At 45.1% G+C, this 21088-nt stretch overlaps 1 protein-coding gene across 1 annotated transcript; it reads right to left on the bottom strand.

Annotated features, from left to right (window-relative positions):
• Window positions 1-1943: 1943 nt before the first annotated feature.
• zbtb4 (zinc finger and BTB domain containing 4) lies at window positions 1944-20829 on the bottom strand. The gene is made up of 2 exons (XM_024287574.1): window positions 20693-20829; window positions 1944-10150 (listed from the first exon to the last, which is right to left on the bottom strand). Exon 2 carries the CDS (start codon window positions 10132-10134, stop codon window positions 4864-4866), a length of 5271 nt encoding a protein of 1756 aa, XP_024143342.1. The 5' UTR covers window positions 10135-10150; window positions 20693-20829; the 3' UTR covers window positions 1944-4863.
• Between the last annotated feature and the right edge of the window lie 259 nt (window positions 20830-21088).

Below are 21088 nucleotides of genomic sequence, written 5' to 3'. Positions count from 1 at the left end.
GGAACTTATTTTATTTTATGAAAAGTAATTCACCATAATTTCTTCATTGGATTTGAGTTTTTAAATGTATTATATTTTATATAGTTATACATATATTTCAGATTATTATATTGATTTTATATTGTATTATATTAATTTGCTTTTGCGAGAATATTGGTTTGGAGTAAGCCTTCCCCTACTTCCCAGCATCCCTCTATGTACACACTCCCTCCAGCTTACAGCCCTCACACCCCCAACTCAACATTACCGGTGCAACAAAAATTGCGATCAATTTTGGAGCAAAGACGTACACGGATCTATTTGTCTACAAGCGGATGATTCAATCAACAATCTTTTTATAACTACATCGGATTGCTCGCCATTTTAGTTGCACCGCTAAAGTCGGGTTGGGGGGTGTGAGGTCCTCTAAGCTAGTGGGCAACATGTAAACAGAGAGCTCTCAGCAACAGGGAGGGTTCACTCCTCGCCAACCTAGAAAATAACAGTTTTTTAAATAAAAAAATGGGCTTAAAAATACATATTCAGCATTAAAATACCATCTGCTTTTAAAATGATTAAAAGTTTTGGGAAAAAAATAGGTACATCAAAAAAATGATCAGAATTGCTGAACACCTGCAATCATACAACAAAGAGAACTTGATAAAGAACATTAAAACATTTTTTCACCTTTTGGCATATCCCATTAAAGGTCGCCACACCTTATTAGCTTACACTGAGTTTAACAACATGCCCTTGCTGACACCACCCTGTATTTTTTCCAGGCTGGGGACCAGCACAGGAAGACCCAGACTTGGGCCTCCTTGTGGCTATGTTGTTAGGCAGCGGCCTGAAGGGTCTTGACCAACACGGATTTCCCACACACCAGTTCTGCATGCACCCTACTGAGCTTACTTAAAACTATAAACAACTATAAAAATATGAAAATAAAGTCGTAAAATTATAAGAAAAAAAATCACAGTTATACAAGAATAAAGAGGCATCATTATGGGAAAAAACAAACTTCTTTGGGTAAAATTATGAGAAAAACAACTAAGAATTTTATGAGGATGAAACATTAAAATTAAGGAAAAAAAATCACAATTTTAAGAGTATAAAGTTGTATAATTATGGGGGAAAATTAACACTTTTTGAGTGTAAGATGGCAAAATTATGTAAAAAAAATTTTTATGACACTAAAATATAATTGAGAGGGAAAGAAATCACAATTTAATGGGAATAAAGTTGTAAAATTAGAAGAAAATGTATTTTTTTAGTATAAGGTTGTAAATTATGAGAAAAAACTAAACATTTTATGAGAATAAAGTCTTAAAAATATTAGAAAGTAGTCAACATTTTTCAAGAGTAGAATCATAGATGTTTTAATTTTTTTATCAATATTTAAAAGGTTATAGGTTCACAAGGAGAAGTCATATTTTTTCAAATATGAAATTGTAGTTTCATGAAAATAAAGTTTATCTACAATTAAAAATAAAGAAGATTCAGTGAGTTTCTTCTGCAGTGCAATGTTGTTTTTGTGGAAACATTTTCATTGCTAAAAGTAACTGGAAAAAACACGACTTTTTCTTTGTAAAATTATCACTTTTTTAAGCATAAGTATATTAATTAATTACCATACAAATTTAAAATATTTCTTGGTAATTTTACAACGTTATTCTAGGAAAATCTAGCATTTTTTTCTCCTCGTTTTACGATTATTCTCATTTATTTTTCTTTATAAGGGTGGCCCTGATACTTAATAGATTATAGATTTTGATAGATGTGAGAAATCACCAAAATCACTGTCTTTTGGCTTAAAACTGTCAAGCAAAGGATTGTGGGTAGTTAAAGTAATGCATAAACCTATACCAAAAAAACAAAAAACAAAATCCACCAATTTAACTCTATTTCATATCAAGTTGTTAAAGTTAGACATGATTAAAAAATGAGTTCAGACAACAGCTGAGTTCATTGGGTCATCAGGTTAATACTTTATTTTGTTTGATTGCAGCAAAGAGAAAGAACGGGAGACAGAAATGTGGGGGGCGACAGGAAAAATGCTGAAAAGGACACTACAGACTTTGGGAGAGCTGTGGCTACAAGCCTTTGTATCAAATCTAAAGACAAAGTCATCAGGCAACATTAAAACATCTCTGAAAAATAACATTAACATATTCTGTGGGCTCTATATGGCACAGTATTATCCTAGACATGTACACGATACCAAAAAACAGTTTAGCCACACTCCTATATCTATTAACAGCTTCATAGCAAACAAAGCCATGGACTCTAACTCCAAGTCATTTTTCCAAGGAAAAAAAGAAAAAAAATTCGCATTTGATTTTCAAATTTCTTATGCCATAACAAGGCACCTTAACAGCTGAAATCTGGTTTTCCCCCCATTTGAAAAGACAATTATTTAAATATCAAAGCAGAGGCACATTCATTTTGAACTAAAACGTACAGTAAATAGATGGACGTTACCACCAGATTCCAGTCCCAGTCACCACAACGTGTTAATTTGCATGCTTTTGGTGGTTATGATAAACCATGACGGCAACTATGGCATAAGAAATGGTCCAAAATATATGACGGGAGTCGCGCGAGTTACTGTGAAGACAGCAAGGCTTTCTGACATTTAAATTTAAGGGTGAAAATAACAAAAAAATAAATAAATTTAAAAAATTACACTGTAAAAAATAAAAAATGGGATCAAAAATTCTGTAATTTGTTAAAAATATTAGTTTTATCAAATTACATTTTTAAGTTGATTAAACCACCAACTCAAATTTTTAATTTTTCACTTTTGTTAACTGATCCAATGTTCACTTTTTACAGCGTACATACTCATGTACTGTCGAGGGAAGCTGAATTTAATTTTTTGGTTTTTCTTACAATGTCACTCACATGCACCCAAGCACGCAAAAGGCTTGTAACCACACCCGAGGGGGGGTTTGGAAGGGGAGGAGGGGGGTGTTCGTGTGCCTCTGCGGTCGGTCACACCACGTCTTTAACGCCAACCGTGCCCCCTGACCATGATACACACGCCGCCTCACGTGCACTACTTCAAAGGAGGAGCTCGAGGGAACCGGTGGCGGGGAAATAAAAAATATACCGGCTCCTAATATTTTCTCTACAAAAGAGTAGCCTGTGGTGATAAAGCAGATCCTAAAGGAGATATGGAAGATCAAAAAGAGAAAAAAAAATGAAATAAAATGAAGAACGAAAACAAAAGCTGTGCCAGATTTGCTGAGAAAAATAAACGGTTAGGAAGCAAGTGATGCTCATGCTTTTGTGGATACAGAACCCAAGTTTACTGACATATTCCTAGGACTACTGTATATATGCATACCAGACGTTATACGGTTCTTTAACAAGTTATTTGTGTCAAAACAAAAAGAAAAAAAAAAGGAACTGAAACCAACTCTACCATTAATGCAACTGTACTTCATTAAACCTTGCAACTAAATTTACATTCATATTTTTGAAAGTTCACTCCCCCTTTTTTGTTTCATCACTTCCATCCGTAAGAGGGCTAAACGACATAAACAACAGCATCGTTTAAGAAAAACCAACGTAAAAAGATAACATTACATATACCAAAAAAAAAGAAAAAAAAAAAAAGAGGCCCCTGCATGAGGGGGGCGGAGTCTGAGGAGTTTCAGTCCGCCACTTTGGCTGCTAAGCTCAGCCGTTTCCTATGTTTTAATCCTTTTAAATATGACACAAGAAAGGAAGAGAAAAAGATCGTACTTTTTCCTAATTGCTCTTTAAGCTGTGATTTTTTTGTCTCTCCAAGTGCCTGTTTTGTGTGTTTTTTTTTTTTGATTGAACGATTTAGGTTCAGGAAAAGGTCAAAACCCTGAATCCGTTTTTCATTTTGCGTCTTTGATGTGGCCTCATCTTCCTGGCTTGAGGAGACGGGCTCTTGTTCTCTTCTAAACAAAGAGGGAAACAGCTAAACAAATGAAGGCTGACTGGTCTTTCTTCTTTTCCTTTATTTTTTTTCGTTTTTCTTTTTTATTTTAAGGAAATGAGATGAAAAATGGAAGTGCAACGGTCTACCAGCCTTTAACCTCATACCCAGTGGCCAGCTACATATCCACAGCAGCTACATATGTCCCCTTTGAGCTAGCATTTTGCACACAGAAAGTACAAACTATTGGGAATGCAGATCCTACAGGTCTGACGACACTAAAAAAAAAAAAAAATCGAAGATGATCTGTCACACTTTACGTCCAGCCTTAACGTCCACAACTCGGATCGCCAGTCCCACCTCGGAATGATCACGCGGAATGATCCAGACATTCGCGTTCAGTCACTCGCCCGCCTCCGCCTGACGCTGCATGCACACATCCCTGCACATGTGCATGCTCATATTAGCACTATCACAGACAGTATAACAGCAGGATGCACCTGCATTCGCTCTTGCCCATACAAAAATACACAAATTTTGGAGTCGTTTAATTGTTATCCCACACCCTGAACGGGCGCCCGTCCTCGTTTACGCGGTGACTAATAAAGGGAAGGAGACTGAACTAATTCGTCACAAAAACACAAACCCTGTTAGCAGTTGTTATTCTTATATTACAGATAATATAATGAGTCAGAGAGGAAAGTTACTCAAGCTCTAGAACTACAACACACTACAGGAAGACAGGAAAGATGTGGAGAAAGAAAGCTGGAGTAAAGATAGGAGGAGTTCTTTGCTCCTTCTCCTCCCTTCACATTTACTCCTGTAATGCCTGGATCCGTGGGATAGAAAGGGAGGGGCGGAGCTAACTGTGCAAGCGAACTGGGAGAGCCAGTGAGCATGCACCCCTTCCACTCCCAGGCAAAAAAAAAAAAAGCTTTCATCTTTACTCCTCTTTTAGTGCATACTGTGTCCTACTGTTTGCTGCCGGCGCCGTCTTGTTGCTTTTTGCCGCTGCCGCCGCTGCTGCCACTGTAGAGGCCGGGATTGGCCATAAGAGGGTGGGGGGCTGCGCCCATGTAGGTCCCAGCAGTGGCGGCGTAGTTGAAGATGGCGGGGAGGAAGGGAAGAGGCTCCACCTTGTCCCCACGAGGCCCCATCATGTTCAGAGCTACAGGAAGCGCTGCCAGGTTGTATGGGTAGGCAAGGAGGTGGGGCCCGTAGAGCAGATGGTAGGGGTCGGGGTAGAACGGCAGCTTGGCCAAGTCGCCACCGTTAGGTCCAATCACTTTGCCCAAGGGGCCAAAGGGAAGTGCCCCCGGCGGGTAGGAAGACATGAGGAGGTTTTCCTCATGCTTCTTACCGGGGTGGTAGTTGTCCGGCACTATCAGGGGAAGCGGGTAGTCCTGGGAAGTGTAGCCAACCGGAGTGGCATCCCTTTGCTGGGGATCTCTGGGAGAAACAGTGTCCTGGTTGTCTGGCTCAGGAAGCTGGGGGGCTCTGGGGAGAAGCAGCGCGTGCGCAGAGGGGCGGTCCCCGGCGCCAGCTGCTCCGATGGGTTGCGTGAGCCTGTCGAGTCCTTGTGAACCGGAGTGAACCTGGCGGCTCGCTCGCGCCAACAGTCCAGCAGTCGAAGGGGACCGGCAGGGGGACTTGGGAGTGTGCCTGTGTGAAGAGGGTCCATTCATAGTGGTTTGAGTGGGGATGTGCTGGGGAGATGGGATGGGGCTTAAGGGCTCCTCTTTGGGGACCAAAAGTGCACTTTGGTCCTGCGGGGTGTGAGCTACTCTACCGATTTGCTGGGACCTCTCTACCTCTTTCTCTCGTTCTCTCTCGATGACTTTCTCCTGCTCCCTCTGTCTCTCCAGCTCCTTCTCTGCCTCCCTTTGCCTCTCTAGATCCCTCTCTCGCGCTAGCATAGAGGACATAGTAAGGTCTTGTGCTTCGGCGGGAGACGGACTCCTGGACAAAGCCTCCACTCTAAAATCTGGAACTAGAGGGGGTTCTGTGTAACTTGCATGCAGAAACGCACCGCTCCTGCTCTGCTTCTCGCTCTCCATAATGACCCCATCCCGTCTCATGAATCCCCCTTTAGAGATGAGAGGGGTTGTCATGGAAACTGGAGGAGCAGCAGTGGTTATTCTGGTCTGTGATGTCACAGGCACATTCAGGGAGGTGCTGGAGGGTGTCACGAGCTGCAGAGGGCTCGGCGCTCTGTGGGTCTGGCTGTCAAGGGTCTTTTTGCCGGGGGTGCGGTAGTCGAGACAGTCGGGGCCGTTCATGACCAGCACGCTCTGGAGGGTAGAGGGTGCAGCAGGGGTGACCTCGGGTTTCGAGGGGGAAAGGTTAACTGGGATTTCAGGCGTCGGGTCTGTGATGTTTGGCCTCAGCTCTCTCTCGGAAGTTGACGGTTGTGTTGCTTCGGTTTTTTCTTTCGAAAGTTCACATAAATGATGTTCACGTTTCTGGGACAAACTATCGCTATGCTGCTCTTGTGCGGAATAGCTGATAACTGACACAGCGCTGGGAAATTGTCCTTTATCTGAATCTTTACAGAGAGAGTCAGGAAACGTCTGAGAGGTTTTTGGCTCAGACTCGTCATTTCCTCTCTCCGGAGAACTGCTCAGCTCGTGGCGGCGGATATGGCGAGTTAGAGCGGAGGACGTCTTGCACACCTTGTAGCACTGAGGACAGGTGTGTCGCGACAAGGCTCTTCTGCTCAGGCGACTCGGACTCCCCGCCAAGCGAACGTGCCCCCCTCTGTCTTCGTCTGCATCAATTGCCGATTTGACCCCGCCCGGAGTGGGCACGGTGGACGGATCAGTCGGCTTCGGATGCTGGGACCTCTGGTGGTCCTCCAATTTGTCCCTCGAAGGAAACGTGGCTCGACAGAAGAGGCAGACGAACTCCAGCAGGTGATTGAGCTCGTGCTTGTCTCTCTTACGAGGGCTTGAGAACCAGCGGCCACATGTGCTGCACTCGGCCGCATTCCCGTTGGACCAAGGTCGCCTCTTGATTCCTGTGGGTGCCGCTGAGGTAGACAGAGAAGGCTTTGGAGGGTTCAAACGGGGAGGGTCCTCTCTGACTGGCTTTTCTGCTTCTTTACTGTCCTCCTTCAGAGGAGTTTCTTTCTGTTTTTCTTCCTTCTCGTCTCCGCTACCTTTCAACAATCTCTCCGCCTCCTCAGTTGGTTCCTCGTCCTGTAATTTCTTGGTTTGTTTACTCAGAAGGCTCTTAAGTCTCTCTGCTCTCTTCTTCAGTCGGATGGAACGCTTGTACTTGAGTTTCCGTTGCCAGCTCTTTACTCTCTGTAGATGTGCTTGGGCCTTCCTCTTAGGCTTGTAGGAGTAGTAGGGTCGCCATAAATTATCCTCAGTGTCATTGTCACTGTCCTGCTCACGCACCTCCTTACGGAAGAAGTACTCCCTCACCCGGTCGGGAGATTTCGGGCTCTGTTTTCTGCCCTCCTCCTCACAGTCTCCTGCTTTTTCATCCCCCTCTTGGTCCAGGCTGGCTTTGCTCTGAAGGCGGTATTTGTTGTGGTGGTGATGGTGATGTGAGTGAGCCGGGCGTGGCTCCTTGACTCCAGGAGCTGTTTCACTCCGTTTGGTTTTGGGTGGGGAGAGGCCCTTGTCTCTTCTCAGGTCGGTCTCGGAGATGCTGCGCTTGACGATGGCCTCCTCCCCGATGCGCACAGTGATCTGACACAGCGACCCTGCCTCCCTGACCTGTGACCCCGCAGATGCCGACGGCTGCTTTGAGATGGAAATGCTACTCTTGCTGTGGGACTTGCGCGTTTTGTGAAATAATCGGCCTGTCTCTGCCTCCCGCCTGTCTCTGGAAGAACCCTCCTCTCGCGGGTCTGAACCCTCTCTTGACCTCTTCCGATGATTATCTGTGCTGTGCCTTTGCTTTTTGTTTGACCGAGGACCCGCTTTGAGTGCAACCTGACCGCTTTCTGTTTCGGGGGATGGGCTGCTAACCGGACTCTTTTCACTTCCGGACGTCACCTGGTTGCTGTGCACAATCACAGAGGACGACACGGCAGTTCCGTGAACTATGACGGAGGGTTTGGTGTGGCCGTATGTGATCACAGAGGGCATGCTCGCTTCTGTGACTCTGCTCGTCTTTACAGTTTTGGTTTTGGTGCTGTTTGACAGTCTATAGCTGCTACCGCCTTTGCCTTGCTCCGACTCAAGCGTCTCACATTCCTCTTGTCTGACTTGGGGCACATTCGATTGGTGGGGAGAGGCAAGCGGGGAGGGGTCGGCAGCGATGGAAACGGGGAAACCGTCGGGAAAAGCATCTGGATCGGGCTTTACGGTTTGATGCGAGGTCCCGGCAATGAGGCTCTGTAGTTCTCCTGGGCTTAAAGGACACCCCAGGCCGGGCAGAGAGAGGCCAGATGCTTCAGCTGAGGGCAGTAGAAGCCCGTTGTGTAAGCTGTCGCTGTAGGTCTTGTAGGGTCTCTTCTGAGAGCGCATGGGGAGAAGGCGGTAAAGCTTGAGGGCGTTAGCTTTTTGTTTGTAGCCTCCGTTGGCGGTTTTTTCGCTGGAGATGAGGCTGGGATTGATCCCGTGAATCGTCTTCTGGTGCGTTTTGAGGTTGTAGTAGGTGGCAAAAGCATCCCAGCAGAAGATGCACTGGTACCGCCTCTCCCCCGTGTGCCACACCTCGTGCTTTGTGCGGTACTCGGCCAAGGCAAAGACCTTGTCGCAGTAATGGCACGGGTATTTACGGCGCCAGGAGTGCACGTTGGAGTGGCGCTTCAGGCTGGATAGAGTCATGTAGGAGCGCTCACACACAGAGCAGAAGTAAATGACGTTGCCATCCACCACCTTCACAAAATGGTTCTCATCACCGGCCAGCCGCTCCGCGCCTGCTGCATCATCGCCTTGGATGCGAGCCAGGAGGCTCCTCATTTTCTTGCTGGGCCGCGCCTCGCTGCCGCCTGCTTCTCCCACTATCACTCCCCCCTCCACCCTCACCTCGCCCTCCTCCAGGGGCTCCTCTTTTGGCTTTACGGTAGGAGGAGGGCGCAGGGTGCTGGAGGACAGGCCGGGCAGCCTGCAGGAGGCCTCGTGGGAATGCAGTCTCTTGCTGTGGATGAAAACTTTGCCACAGTACTGGCAGCTGAGGCCACGGCTGCCGCGGTGCAGCCTCATGTGGACCGTGAGGGAGGACGCTGAGCTGAAAAGCCGGTGGCAGACGCCGCAAATCAACTCCGGCTTCAGGCTGTTGGTGGGGGAATAGGAGGAAGAGTGCGGCGGCGCGGTCAGGCCCTCGGACGGTGGGGGAGGAGGAGGGGGTAGGGGTGGAGGGAGATGGAGGGTGGGCGGATGGAGGCTGGGTCCGTGGGGACTCCCCACTTTCCCAGCTGGCCTCCCTGTCAGCTTCTCTTTCCTCTCTGCGTCCCCCCTCGGGTAGGCCGACGCGCCCAGGCTGAAGAGGATCTGAGCGGTCTGGGACGGCGAGACGGTCCCGTTGGTCACTCTGTGCCTCTCATCCCATCCATCTTCGGTAAAACAGCCCCCTAACAGCCCACTGGAGGACCTCGGGGGCGACTTGTGAATCTGTGTCTCTGAATTGATTTTGGAGCACTTGAGAGGAGGGGGCGACTTTATGTCCTTTCTGGTAAATGCTGGAACAGTCATGGGGGACGAGGAGGAGGAGGGAGAGGAGGACGGAGAGCTGTCATGTCTCTGGGGCTTAAAGGGTCTGTGCTTTACGTCCATGGTGGCGTCCAGTTTCCACAGCACCCCCTTGTCTGAGCTTTTGGAGGATGGTCGCCGCCGGTGTGGGGAAGAGGAGGAGGCGGAAGAGCCGGGACAGTGGTTCGGTGAGGTCAGAGATGTCGGGAGGGGGGCTGCACTAAGCGGGAAGCTTAGGGTGATTTTGGCATTTTTTGGTCCATCGCCCACGTCCTCCAGCTTGTCCTCCATGGTGGCCTCTCCGCGGAGTCTTTTCCCCTTCATGTTCAACCGCTCCGCTTCCTCTTCGGCACAGTGTCGTCCTCGTTCCAGCTTGTAGGCTCGAGCGGAATGGGCGCCGTTGAGAGCCACCGAAGGCGGCGACGGGGGAGACGCAGGGGACAGCCAGCGACGTTGGTGGATCGTGGCGCCCTTAGGTCCAATAAGTGCAGGGTTGGAGGGGGGAGAAGGGCCAGGAGCCAGGTGCCGTTCACTCAGATGTGATGGAATATGGCCCGCATGGTGGGGGTCCCACACCTTTTCACTGGACACCATGACCTGCTCCCACAATCTGCAAGAAAACGTGAGAAAAGAAACCTTTAGTTTAGTGAGAAACATCAAACCTTCTATTGTAACTCCAACCCAAACTCTCCAGTTACAGTGAAAAAAAACAAGTATTTGATCCATCGCTGACGTGAAAGTTGTGATTTTCTATCGATCGCTTTTCAAAGACTTAAAATAATTTATATAAATGTATTTGCATTTTATTTAGAGAAATACGTATTTGACCATTGAGAGTTTTGGTTCACACAGACCAGTAAAGGCTGATCTACACTGGTCCGATCAATAGAACACTCATTGATCAGTCAGAATATTGACAACGCGGTATTTCTGCCATGTCTGCGTGTTGACGACAATCCCTCCACAACGCAAAGCTAGCTTTACGCCGAAGTTCTACTCCAGTCCATTGATGCGTTGCAAATAGTCAGAAAAACGGAAAACAGATTTGGGTTTATAGATAAAACTTTAAATATAAACTATTTTATTTTATGCTTATAGGGTAACATGTCGGGACAGCTGGAGGCTGACTCCACTCTCAGTCCAGACTTGAAAAATGCAAAAAAAAAAAGTCAACTGTACTACCTGGCTTCAACCTGTAGGAGGCAGCTCACAGACAGTTTTAGACTATAATTCAGCAATTAAGCAAGTTTTGTAAATTTGAAATGGTCAAAAAGGTGGCAAAGACCAACAGAAAACACTTTTAAAGCCCCATTTATAGAGGCCAACAGACAAAAAAAAGTGTATTTAGTGTTTGGTTACCCTTTAATGTACAATTTTATTGTCACGGACAATAAAAGTTTAAATTCTGATGTACAAAAACATAATTTTGTACCCAAAATATGCATTTTACAAGGACAGAGAGGAAGAAGAGAGCATGGGACCTGTTTGCCAGTGGTTTGGATGAACTACTCGACACGGGGGTGGGAGGACAAACCACTCCACCGGGAACTAGGAGGGAGGGACGACGGACTGGAAACACAATGGAGACTATGGCTGTATCCGAATTCCTTCCCTACTCACTATAAAGTGCAATCGCCATTTTCTAGTGTTGTCAGAATCCACCATTCCAAAATCAAGTGCACTATAAATGTCCCAGAAGTCTTTGCGAAAAACTAGCGTGCATTGATGCAAACATAGACAAGGAATGACTGAAGAAGAAGAATATCGAGGCCCATCCAGTCTTCACCATCATGATTTAGAGCAGACATGTCCAAAGTCTGGCCTATTCCCATATTCAGATTTCCCCTCAGAGCCTTAAGGGTCAAACTAGAAGAACAGATCCATCCATCCATCCATCCCTCCCTCCCTCCCATCCATCCATCCATCCATCCATCCATCCATCCATACATGATTTAAATATAGAAGATTACAGTGAACACTTAAGCGGGAATAAAATGTAACATTTTCAAATGAATCCACATTTAATGTTGACAAAAGGGTTTTTTTTCAGACAAACTTTTTTTCTTGTTTTCAAATACTCACATTTGCAGTAATTTTAGTAGAAATATATTTAGTTGTAATTCTGTTCTTTGTGAAAAAATGAAAAGTATCCCGTAGGTAACTTTTGTTGAATAGTTAAGTTGCATTTAGTGGTATTGCAAGAGTTCAAAGAATATATGTTTGGCTCTCACCAAAACTGGCTTAATGAGTAAAAAGTTTGCCAACCCCTGATTTAGAGAGTGATTGGGAGAAGGTGCTGGCCAAAATCAAAGTTTCAAGGAATAGAAATGCAGCAGATGACCTTAAGAACCCCATCTTCCACCATTTTCTGCACAGTATGGATGAGAGGAGCAATGTATTATTAAATCCAGGAGGCTTAAAATGTGTCTTCGAATAGGATAATGACTCAAAACAAACAGTCAAGCCAACTAAAGACTGACTGAAGAAAAATTCAACACATTCTCACTCCCAAGTTGTCACATATCGCATTTGGGTATTTGCGACACTTTTTGACCTTTTGGGTGTCACAACTCGTTTTTGACGTACTGGCTATTTCCATTAAATTATGGGTTTCCAACCTCCGGGCCGTGAACCAGAATCAGCCCCGTGACACGTAGCGCACCAGTACCTAAACCTGGTATTTCTTACCCTAACCCGACACCGGACCAGATCCAGTCACGGTAGTAGGCCGCGAACCAATACCAGGTTAAGGTTAGGGTACCGATACTGGCTTAAGATACTGGTACTGGATGAATCCCGAGGACCAGTGTGCATTTGTTACAGCATCCAGAGGGTTGCGGACCCTCGATTTTACAAACGGTCAGCACGTCAACGAGTTGGGGATGAGAATGTGTTGAAGAAGCATATCAGGGTCATGGGCTGATGCAGATGATCTCCAGACCTCAACCCTATAGAAAACCTATAGAGCTGAAGATCAGAGTTGCCAAGTAACAGCCACCAAATCTGAACGATTAAGAAGTCATTTGTAACAAAATTGGACCCAAATTCCCCCAGAACCTGGTCACGTCTGACCTCTGTGCTTGAATGAAATGCAAATAAAGTTTAATAATGTTTCTTAAAGTTTCTATCTGTTGAAATTAACCAACAAATAGTTTGACAGACTGTCAATTTCTTTTTAACCTACATCAGCAAGGAATCAAATACTTATTTCCTCCTCCGTATGCTCCAGCTCCTCTGCCGGGAATGGCGAGCGAAAGGAGGGAAAGGGCAGGGGGAAGGAGCGAATATGCGGCGGCGCTGGTTTAGATTTCAGAAACGCATTCCACAGATCCATCAGACTCCACCATGACACAACATTCCCTGCGCCTAATTGGAAGACGATCAGATTGAATCACGGTTCCCTCAGAATGCGGCCCTGAAACCCACGCTTAGGAGAAGCCGCCAGAGCAGGACCGCCGTCGAGTCGAGGTGGAGGGGAGAAGGGAGGGAGAGTGCTCGAGGAGGGGTGTTTTTCATCTCCTTGCATCTGGTGCGATCTCAGCTAAGCTGCAGGAGATGAGTGACAGACTCTTCTCATTTACATTCTAATTTGACTGGTATGTCAGTGCGTGAAGCGCTGCAGCGAGATCCCACGAGGAGGCAGCGCGTGCAGCTGTTTGGTTCTCAAAACCGGTCTATTTGTTGAAGTCGGGGCGGCTTCACTAACCGGCGGCTAATGATGGGACGAAAAACAACAAAAAAAATACTCAGTCATGCTTCTCTGCCGCCGTTTTCCAGCTGCAAAGCAGCCAGGAAGGCAGGCCGCTGTAAAATTCCACAGGCGGCCCTGAACAGGCAGAAACTAGGTCAGCACTGTTATTGCAGAGGAAAGAGGAGGGAGAGAAGAGGGGGGGGGGGAGTGAAAGGGTGACGGAGGGAGAAAAGGAGTTAGTGAGTGAGGAAGGAACAGCCGTGCACCTCCATGCATGTGCGCTTACATGCACCCGCAGAAGCGAGCTGGTTCAATATGAGCTTGCCCTTTGTAAATGATATTCAAAACGGAAAGGTGAATCTGAGTGCAGCACGGCCCGCCGCTGCCGGACTACAGCTGGCGGGACGGTGCTTGAAATCCACGCCGAAGATTCACAACCTTATAATGTTTGGCTCTGTCTTGATGAGGGCTTCATTGTCGCCGTGCAATAGATGTTGGTAGGAAATCCCTCACGGCAGGAGCCAGCCTGCCACAAGTAGGCGGGAAACAGCGAGACGCCGCTAAAAATTTCTCATCTGATGCTTGTTCCACGGACAGGAAAATACGTACGACGCCCCCTCGTTCTTATTCTTCATCTCCCTGTGACGCACGCAGACACTGCACAGTCAGAGGCGAGCACGACACGCCGTCTGACTGTGACAGGCGGCGTTTTGACGCGCATTTAGATTCGCCAAGTTCGTCTCCACGCACAACAGCAACAACGTGGAGGAAGCGCTCCCCACCTCGTTTGCGCAAATAAGCGGATCCGGGCGTTAATCTGTCGGTGCAACTCGACAAATGTGACCACGGGGCCCTTGCGGCGAGATCACAATTAACAGCGGCGGCTGTGCTTGCGGGTGTCTCCACAACAGGATGCTCTGCAACAAATAAATGTGGTGGCTGGTCTGCAAAAGAGTGCATGTGCAAAAAAAAAAACCCATGCAATGTGAGCAGGTGCTCAGCTGGTGCAGGACAGATTACAAGCTGGTTGCATGTAAATAAAGCGCCAAACGCTTTCATTTTGCAGACTCGAGACGGTGAGCTCTGATTCAATTTGAGCTCCAAATCTGATGACAAATGTGAGGTAGCCATTGTCAGCTTTCTGCAAAAACCTGCCAAAACAGTTCAAATAGAACAAAAACCTCACCACAGATTAACTTCTAACACTCAACTGTAGATATTATAGCTTTTGTTTTGGTTTGTTTCAATATTGGTTTTGTAATGCAGACTTGGTTACTTTTAAAACCCACTTCACTGAAAATGGTGTTTCTTAATAAGGGTTAGGTGAAGTATCTGTGCCAGTATCAGTATTGGACCAATATTTGCAAAATTTGACTTTATTGATATTTGCAAATATTTGCAAAATTTGAGTTAATTGGTATCAGATCGATATTTGCAAAATTTGAGTTCATCTGTATTGGACGATATTTGCAAAATTTCGATTTATGTGTATTGACTGATATTTGAGAATTTTAGTTTATCAGTATTGGGCCGATATTTGGAAAACTTGAGTTTATCGGTAGCGGATCGATATTGAAAAAAAATCCTCCAACATTGTTCTGTTTTCAGATACACTTTATTTCTGAAATCATGGATACTTGTTCCTAACAGATCTTTGGCACTGAGAAGCTTCTGTTTACAGTCATAGTAATTGTTCTCACTGTTTTCATGTATTTAATATTTGATAGGATACGTGATATTCCTAATAGATTCTTGGCAATGGAAAGCTTATGATTTACGTTTCAGATATAATTTCAAAGTTTTAAAGTGATACTTGTTCATATGAGATGCCTTGCTGTTTGTTAAAAAGGTCAAGTATAATGTGACTGTATAGTAAAAGAAAGTTGTGGACTTCTTCTAAAGAAACAAAGAGCAAATCTAAACTTGGTGTTATTGTAGAATATCTGTATCAGCAAATTTAATTCACAGTTGCAGGGGAAATATTGGTGATCGATATCACCTGGGAAAAATATATCGGCCCATCCCTAGTTTTTAACATGTTCTTTTGATATTTTTCTCATGATGGAGGACATGTATAAAATCATTTAAGATAAAACTGCATTTCTGAGTATTTCTTTATTCATATCATTGAGAATCAGAAGCAGATGCAAATGACGTAGGTGCTACAGTCGGCACTCCACAAACTTCCTGCTCCGCTCCATTCTGATGCATCCACTTGCAGACAAATAGATTCATGAACGTCTTTGTTTTCCTCGTCTGAGCTGGCGTCTGACTCAGAACTGTATGTCTGGATAGCTCCAATATTGCTCGCAATTTTTGTTGCACCGCTAATGTTAGGCTGGGTGGGAGGGGCTGTAAGATAACAGGAAAGAGTGTCACTTCCCTTTTTGACGTTTTGGGTGTCCCCAACTTGTCGCTTTTTGACTTGCTGGCTGTTCCCAATAAATCAGGGGTCCCCAACCTCTGGGCCATGAACCGGTACCGGACGCAGTAACGAATGCAGTAACGAATGCAGTAACGGGCTTGGTAAGGAACGCACAACCGGTATCAGGTTAGGGTACCAGTCCGAGTCACAATATCCGTCGTGTCCCAAAGATTGGGGACAAATGGAAACAGCCTACTCCCAAAACATCAAAAAGTGACATGTAGGATGTCCCGAATCATACGTCCATATTTGACGAGTTAGGAGTAAGAATGCGCTGGATCCTCAGATACACGTGCTAAATTTAGGAAAAAATCTGCGATTTGTCTGAAATATTAACCTAACTGCCTCAGCTAAGCAGGGGAGGTTGTAAACAGAGAGCTCTCAGCACCGGAGAGGGAAAAGGGGGGTGGGGTTGCCAACGGTCCTCCCCCCCAACTCAACATTTCAAACTATGTCTAAGGAAATAACACAAGTTTTTTTTTTTTTTTTTTTTTTTACTTCAACCAAAAACAGCATGGTGATCATTTAAAGACAGCTACCAATACTTTCGATCAAAAGATGACCGGAGTGGGACTTAAACTAGTCGGGGAGAAAAAGCCGAGCTCCTCTAGTCAACTTTCATAACAGAAGGCAGGACAGCAGTAGAGTTTGTGCTCAAGGCCTTGAACCAGACGTTGAGCAATCTGTTTATGCCTCTTGAAACTGACAGACAAATTGCTGTTAGGACTCCATAACCCTTCTTTTTTTTTCTTTGGCTGTTTTTATTTTTGTCTTCTGGGCTCTCAAAGGAAACGATGCTGGAGCCAAACATTTTTGATTTAGGGACTTCCAAAGAGAAGCACCGGCTGAGACAGTTTTACGTCCCATAAGTAAGAATTAATGATGTGATTACAGCATATTTGATTTTAATCATGCTTTAAATTGACTGAATGTGCTGCAATATGAAAAAAATAAGACTAGAAAGTCCCACTCCGATCATCTTTTGATCCACAGCCAAAGTGTTCCCGGTGGTCTTTGAATTATGACTATGTTAATTTTCTAGGACATAGTTTCTGCAGAGCGACAGTAGTTCATTAGACATTCACATCTGAGTTTTGGGTGAGACTGTATCGCTGAGTAAGACTTCCCCCATTTCCCATCATCCCTTTCTCTCTCCTATTAGCTCATTACCTACCCCCCCCCCAATCTAATATTAGCAATGCAACAAAAACAGTACAGTTTGGAGCCAGATTCCAGCTCAGGCGAGGAAAATAAAGACGTTCATGGATCTATTTGTCTGCTTGATCTATTTGACTCAATTGGCTATGGATGCCGACCTCGCAGTATCATAAATGATGGGATTTTCCTGGACCTCTGTGTCATCCATGGTGATAAATGGCCGATATGATGCTCTGCTACACACATTGTAAACACGTCAGTGGAAATGACGCAATGATTACGGCACGGTGAGTACAGCAGAAAATAGGTTTCTATTTTGAAAAATGTACGGATTAGGTCACTTAATTTGCCCTAACTTCACAACAAAGTGCTTCTGCTCGCTCAGAGAAATACTCAAAAATGCAATTTTAAGCTTAGCGTACTTGATATATGTCCTCCATCATGAGAAAAATACTACAAGAACATGTTAAAAATATAAAAAACACAATTTAAATTGGAGTGGGTCTTTAACAATAATTCAGTTACAATGATTTAAAGCTTCTAGGATACAGAAATACATTAGAATTTAAGCATTTCTTATATTTATTGTAAAGATATAAAAGAAGTGTTTTTTGGATCAAAACTGTGACTCTTTCCTACAGTTTGATAAACTATAAAACTGGATGGCTACAATTTCAGAGTAAAAGCTCTATCAAAAAAAAAAAAAAAGTCTTTAATGTCAAGTTGAGCTCGTGTGAGACGAGACCTGACAACCGCCTGGAATATGAAGCGAGCATCATGTCCTGCTTCCAGAACGCTCTGACAAGGCACCACCCTCGTCTAAACCAAACAGAGGCTTTCCAGCCGTGAGAACACGTCTGACACGGACAATCACCTGCTGTGTGCTGCCCGTGAAAAACCTTCAGCTGGCGTCTGGACCTGAGCTTCCAAACCTCCTGTTTGTCTGACAGTGAACAAGCATGAAGGTATCGCTCACTGAGCTGGAGCAAGCTAGCAGGCTAAGCCGGAGTTCTGCAGGTCACACGGACGAAGGATACATGGACGATACATGTTTAGTAAAAAAAATAACAAAAACTTGTTTTAAAGCGATGGTATAACTGTGAGATAGGAGTTGGGAAGGAAAACTATCGATGAATTCGACAAATGAGCAAAAGAAGGAGGTGTTAGCTTAGCTTTCTCTCCACTGAGGGCCAACGAGAAGGGCCCAGCTTTGTAGGCAGCAGTTAGCATGTGTGTGTGTACATATGAGATTGTGGGTGTGTAAATGGGTGTGTGGGGGGGTCATTGTTAGCAACAGCAGCTACTGAACTCTCCACAACCCTCAGGCCAGGAGAGCGTGCTGGAGCCAGCCAGATGGGATAGAGGGAAGGAGGGGGGAGTGAGGCTGGTATCGGTCAGGGAGTGGTTGTGGTGGCTGAGGTGGCACGGGAAGAGTGTGTGTGTGTCTGTGTGTGCGTGAAGAGAGGGAGGGGGTCTATTTTGCGTTTAATTTTTATGGCTTCCTCGTCTTTCTGATCTCCCTCCGGGTGACTGACCGCCTCCTCTGGCCTCACATGTAAACGGCCCTGTTGCGGTGTGCGTTCAAATGCAAGGCCACACACAAACATGCCGAAAACCGCCGACTCTCCACGCTCTGTTAGCTCTCAGCACAGCACCAAATTCCCATAATTCCCTCCCAGAATCTTGGGAGGCAAGAGACGGTTAAAAGTGACTCTTTTGTATTTCCATCCTGAATCAAAGTTTTCACTCAGCGAAAGCAGCAGACAATCATTAAGCATCAGTGTAGACAAAAACATCTGAATGAATAATACTATATTTTCCGCACTATAAGGCACACTTAGAACCCTTAATATTTATAAGCCTGATCCCCTTATATTTTGGTTGTGCGTACTGATGTTGAAGCAATTTTAAAGGCGCTCTGTCAAAATGTCTTTTTTTTCATGAGTTGCAAACAAGGTTGAGTGTAATTGTAAATATGCTAACATGGCTAGCATGTAGCAGCGTCTGACATTTTTTTAACATGTTACTAACAAGGTTGGGACTTAGCATAGTCACAGTCATGTTAGTTTTAGCAGTAGTCTATCAGTCTGTTTTTTAAGAGTTGCTAGCAAGACTGGCTATTAATGTAAATACACTAACACAGCTAGCATACAGCGGTATCGGACTGTGTATATTTCACGCGTTGCAAATAAAGTTAGGAGTTAGCATAGTCACAGTAACATTTGTTTTAGCAGAAACAATCAGTGTATTTTTTAAGAGTTTCAAACAATTTTAAGTGCTATCGTAAATACACTATGCGGCTAACATGTAGCACTGTCTGACTATGATCTTTTTACGTGATACAAACAAAGCTAGGAGTTAGCGTAGTCACAGTAATGTTTGTTTTAGTAGTATCAGTCTGTTTTTTTACGTGTTGCAAACAATTTTAGGAGTTACGGGATTTGTGAATAGGCTAACATGGCTAACGCTGATAACGTGGCTAACATCTAGCGTTATCAGTCTGTTTTTTATGCTATTATCAAGGTTGGGAGTTACAGGTATTGTGAATGCTATAACATGGCTAACACTTCTAACGTGGACAACATGTAGAGATATCTGTTTGTTATTTTATGCTACCATCTGGATTAGGAGCTAGCATAGTTATAGTAACGTTTTTATTAGCTGTATTTTAAACAAGGTTGGTGGTTACAGGTATCGTGAATATGCTAACATGGCTAATGCTAATAATGTGGCTAACATAAAGCGGTGTCAGTCTGTTTTTTTATGCTACCAACAAGGTTGGTAGTTAGCATATTATAGGAACATATGTACTAGCGGTATTAGTCTGTTTTTTTTAAGTGTTACAAACAAGGTTGGGAGTCACAGCTATTGTGAATTCTATGGCAGGTAGCATGTGACAAACTAGAACGCAGTTAATAAAGTTTGAATGGCTGACAGTCTTATCTACTCTTTTGTCTCGATGCGCCCTACATATGACATAAGTTTGAAAATAGTCTATTTATTGTAGATGTGCCTCATAGTGCGGAAAATATCGCTCAATTGCATCTCACTCAAAGACGTCAACAAGTGTGTCTTACGAGAAAACAAAAAGGCCTTGAAGGTGTTTTTTTTTTTTTTTTAATACATTTTTCATTCTAACATTGTGTTTGTCACCAAACAGAAGCGGGAAACTACACCTTCTCTTGCTTGACCTATGACCCTGACCCTCGGGCATATGCTCTATACGTCAAAGCTCAGGGGCTTGGCATTCTCGGAAATGAGGAATGTGGAGTAGCTGGCAGCAGACCCTCAGCTGTTTTGGAAAAGGAATCAGGCTTAAGGCAACGGGGTTAGGGACATCACAAACTGCAGCCTGCTGCTGAAACTACAAGGCTGGTAAAATGGAGGACGAGCGGGGCAGTCCAGAACTGACAGAAAAAAAAAAAAAAAAGAACCAGCTGGCAGATATTTACCTCTGTCTACAGATCAACTTTTTATTTTTTCTTGAGCAAATACTTCCTCTGTTGTTATTGGTAAGTTCACAGACAAGGGGTGGGAGTCAAGCCCACCATAAAAAATAAAAAAAAACAAAAATCCTAAACACATCCCGTTTGACGCCTGTTCTAGCGCGCGCGCGCCTCACATCACCTGCGGCGAATCACGCAGACGCAGACGGCTTTGATAAATTAAAAGTTTCATCCCTATCTCAGAACGAGTCATCGCTCTTGAAAAAGAACTGCGTGGTGCGTCAGAGGGGAGGATGAGGGAGACAAGGCCTCCGACTGGCACACGCAGACCAAAAAACGCACGCACTCATGAAACGCGAACGCACAACACGCAGACACAACCACGCAGCTACCTTCACACACCCCCCGACACACGCAGAGTGAAATAAAAACCTTATTTTTTTATCCTCCCTCCTCTTCGCGGCCGCGCGGCAGCGGACAGAAGCGGAACAACAAGCGGGGGGAAAACGCGCAGAATTCCGCTTGTGATTCTCTGGCTCTCGTGGAAGGAAGGGCAAGCAGACAAGAGAACGTACCTCGGAAAACCTCCCGCTGCATCTCTGCTGCGATGTGTCCTCTCCCCTCACACTCCCCTATCTCCCCCTTTCGGTCGGTGTGTGCGCGCGCGGCGCAGGGAGAGGCGGTGCGCACGCACACACATCCACAGGCGGCAGTGTGTGAAGACAGAGGGCAGGAGCGATTCTCACACTCCAACTTGCTTGCTCCCCTTCACTCTCTCCTCCTTTTTTTTTGGTTTTCTCTCCACTCACACCAGTTTTTTTTCCCTTT

This window comes from Oryzias melastigma, linkage group LG18, assembly GCF_002922805.2.
Source record: "Oryzias melastigma strain HK-1 linkage group LG18, ASM292280v2, whole genome shotgun sequence".
NCBI classification, from domain to species: Eukaryota; Metazoa; Chordata; class Actinopteri; order Beloniformes; family Adrianichthyidae; genus Oryzias; species Oryzias melastigma.
Note: the sequence above shows the minus strand (reverse complement) of the source record. Positions and strands in the feature narration are given on the sequence as shown.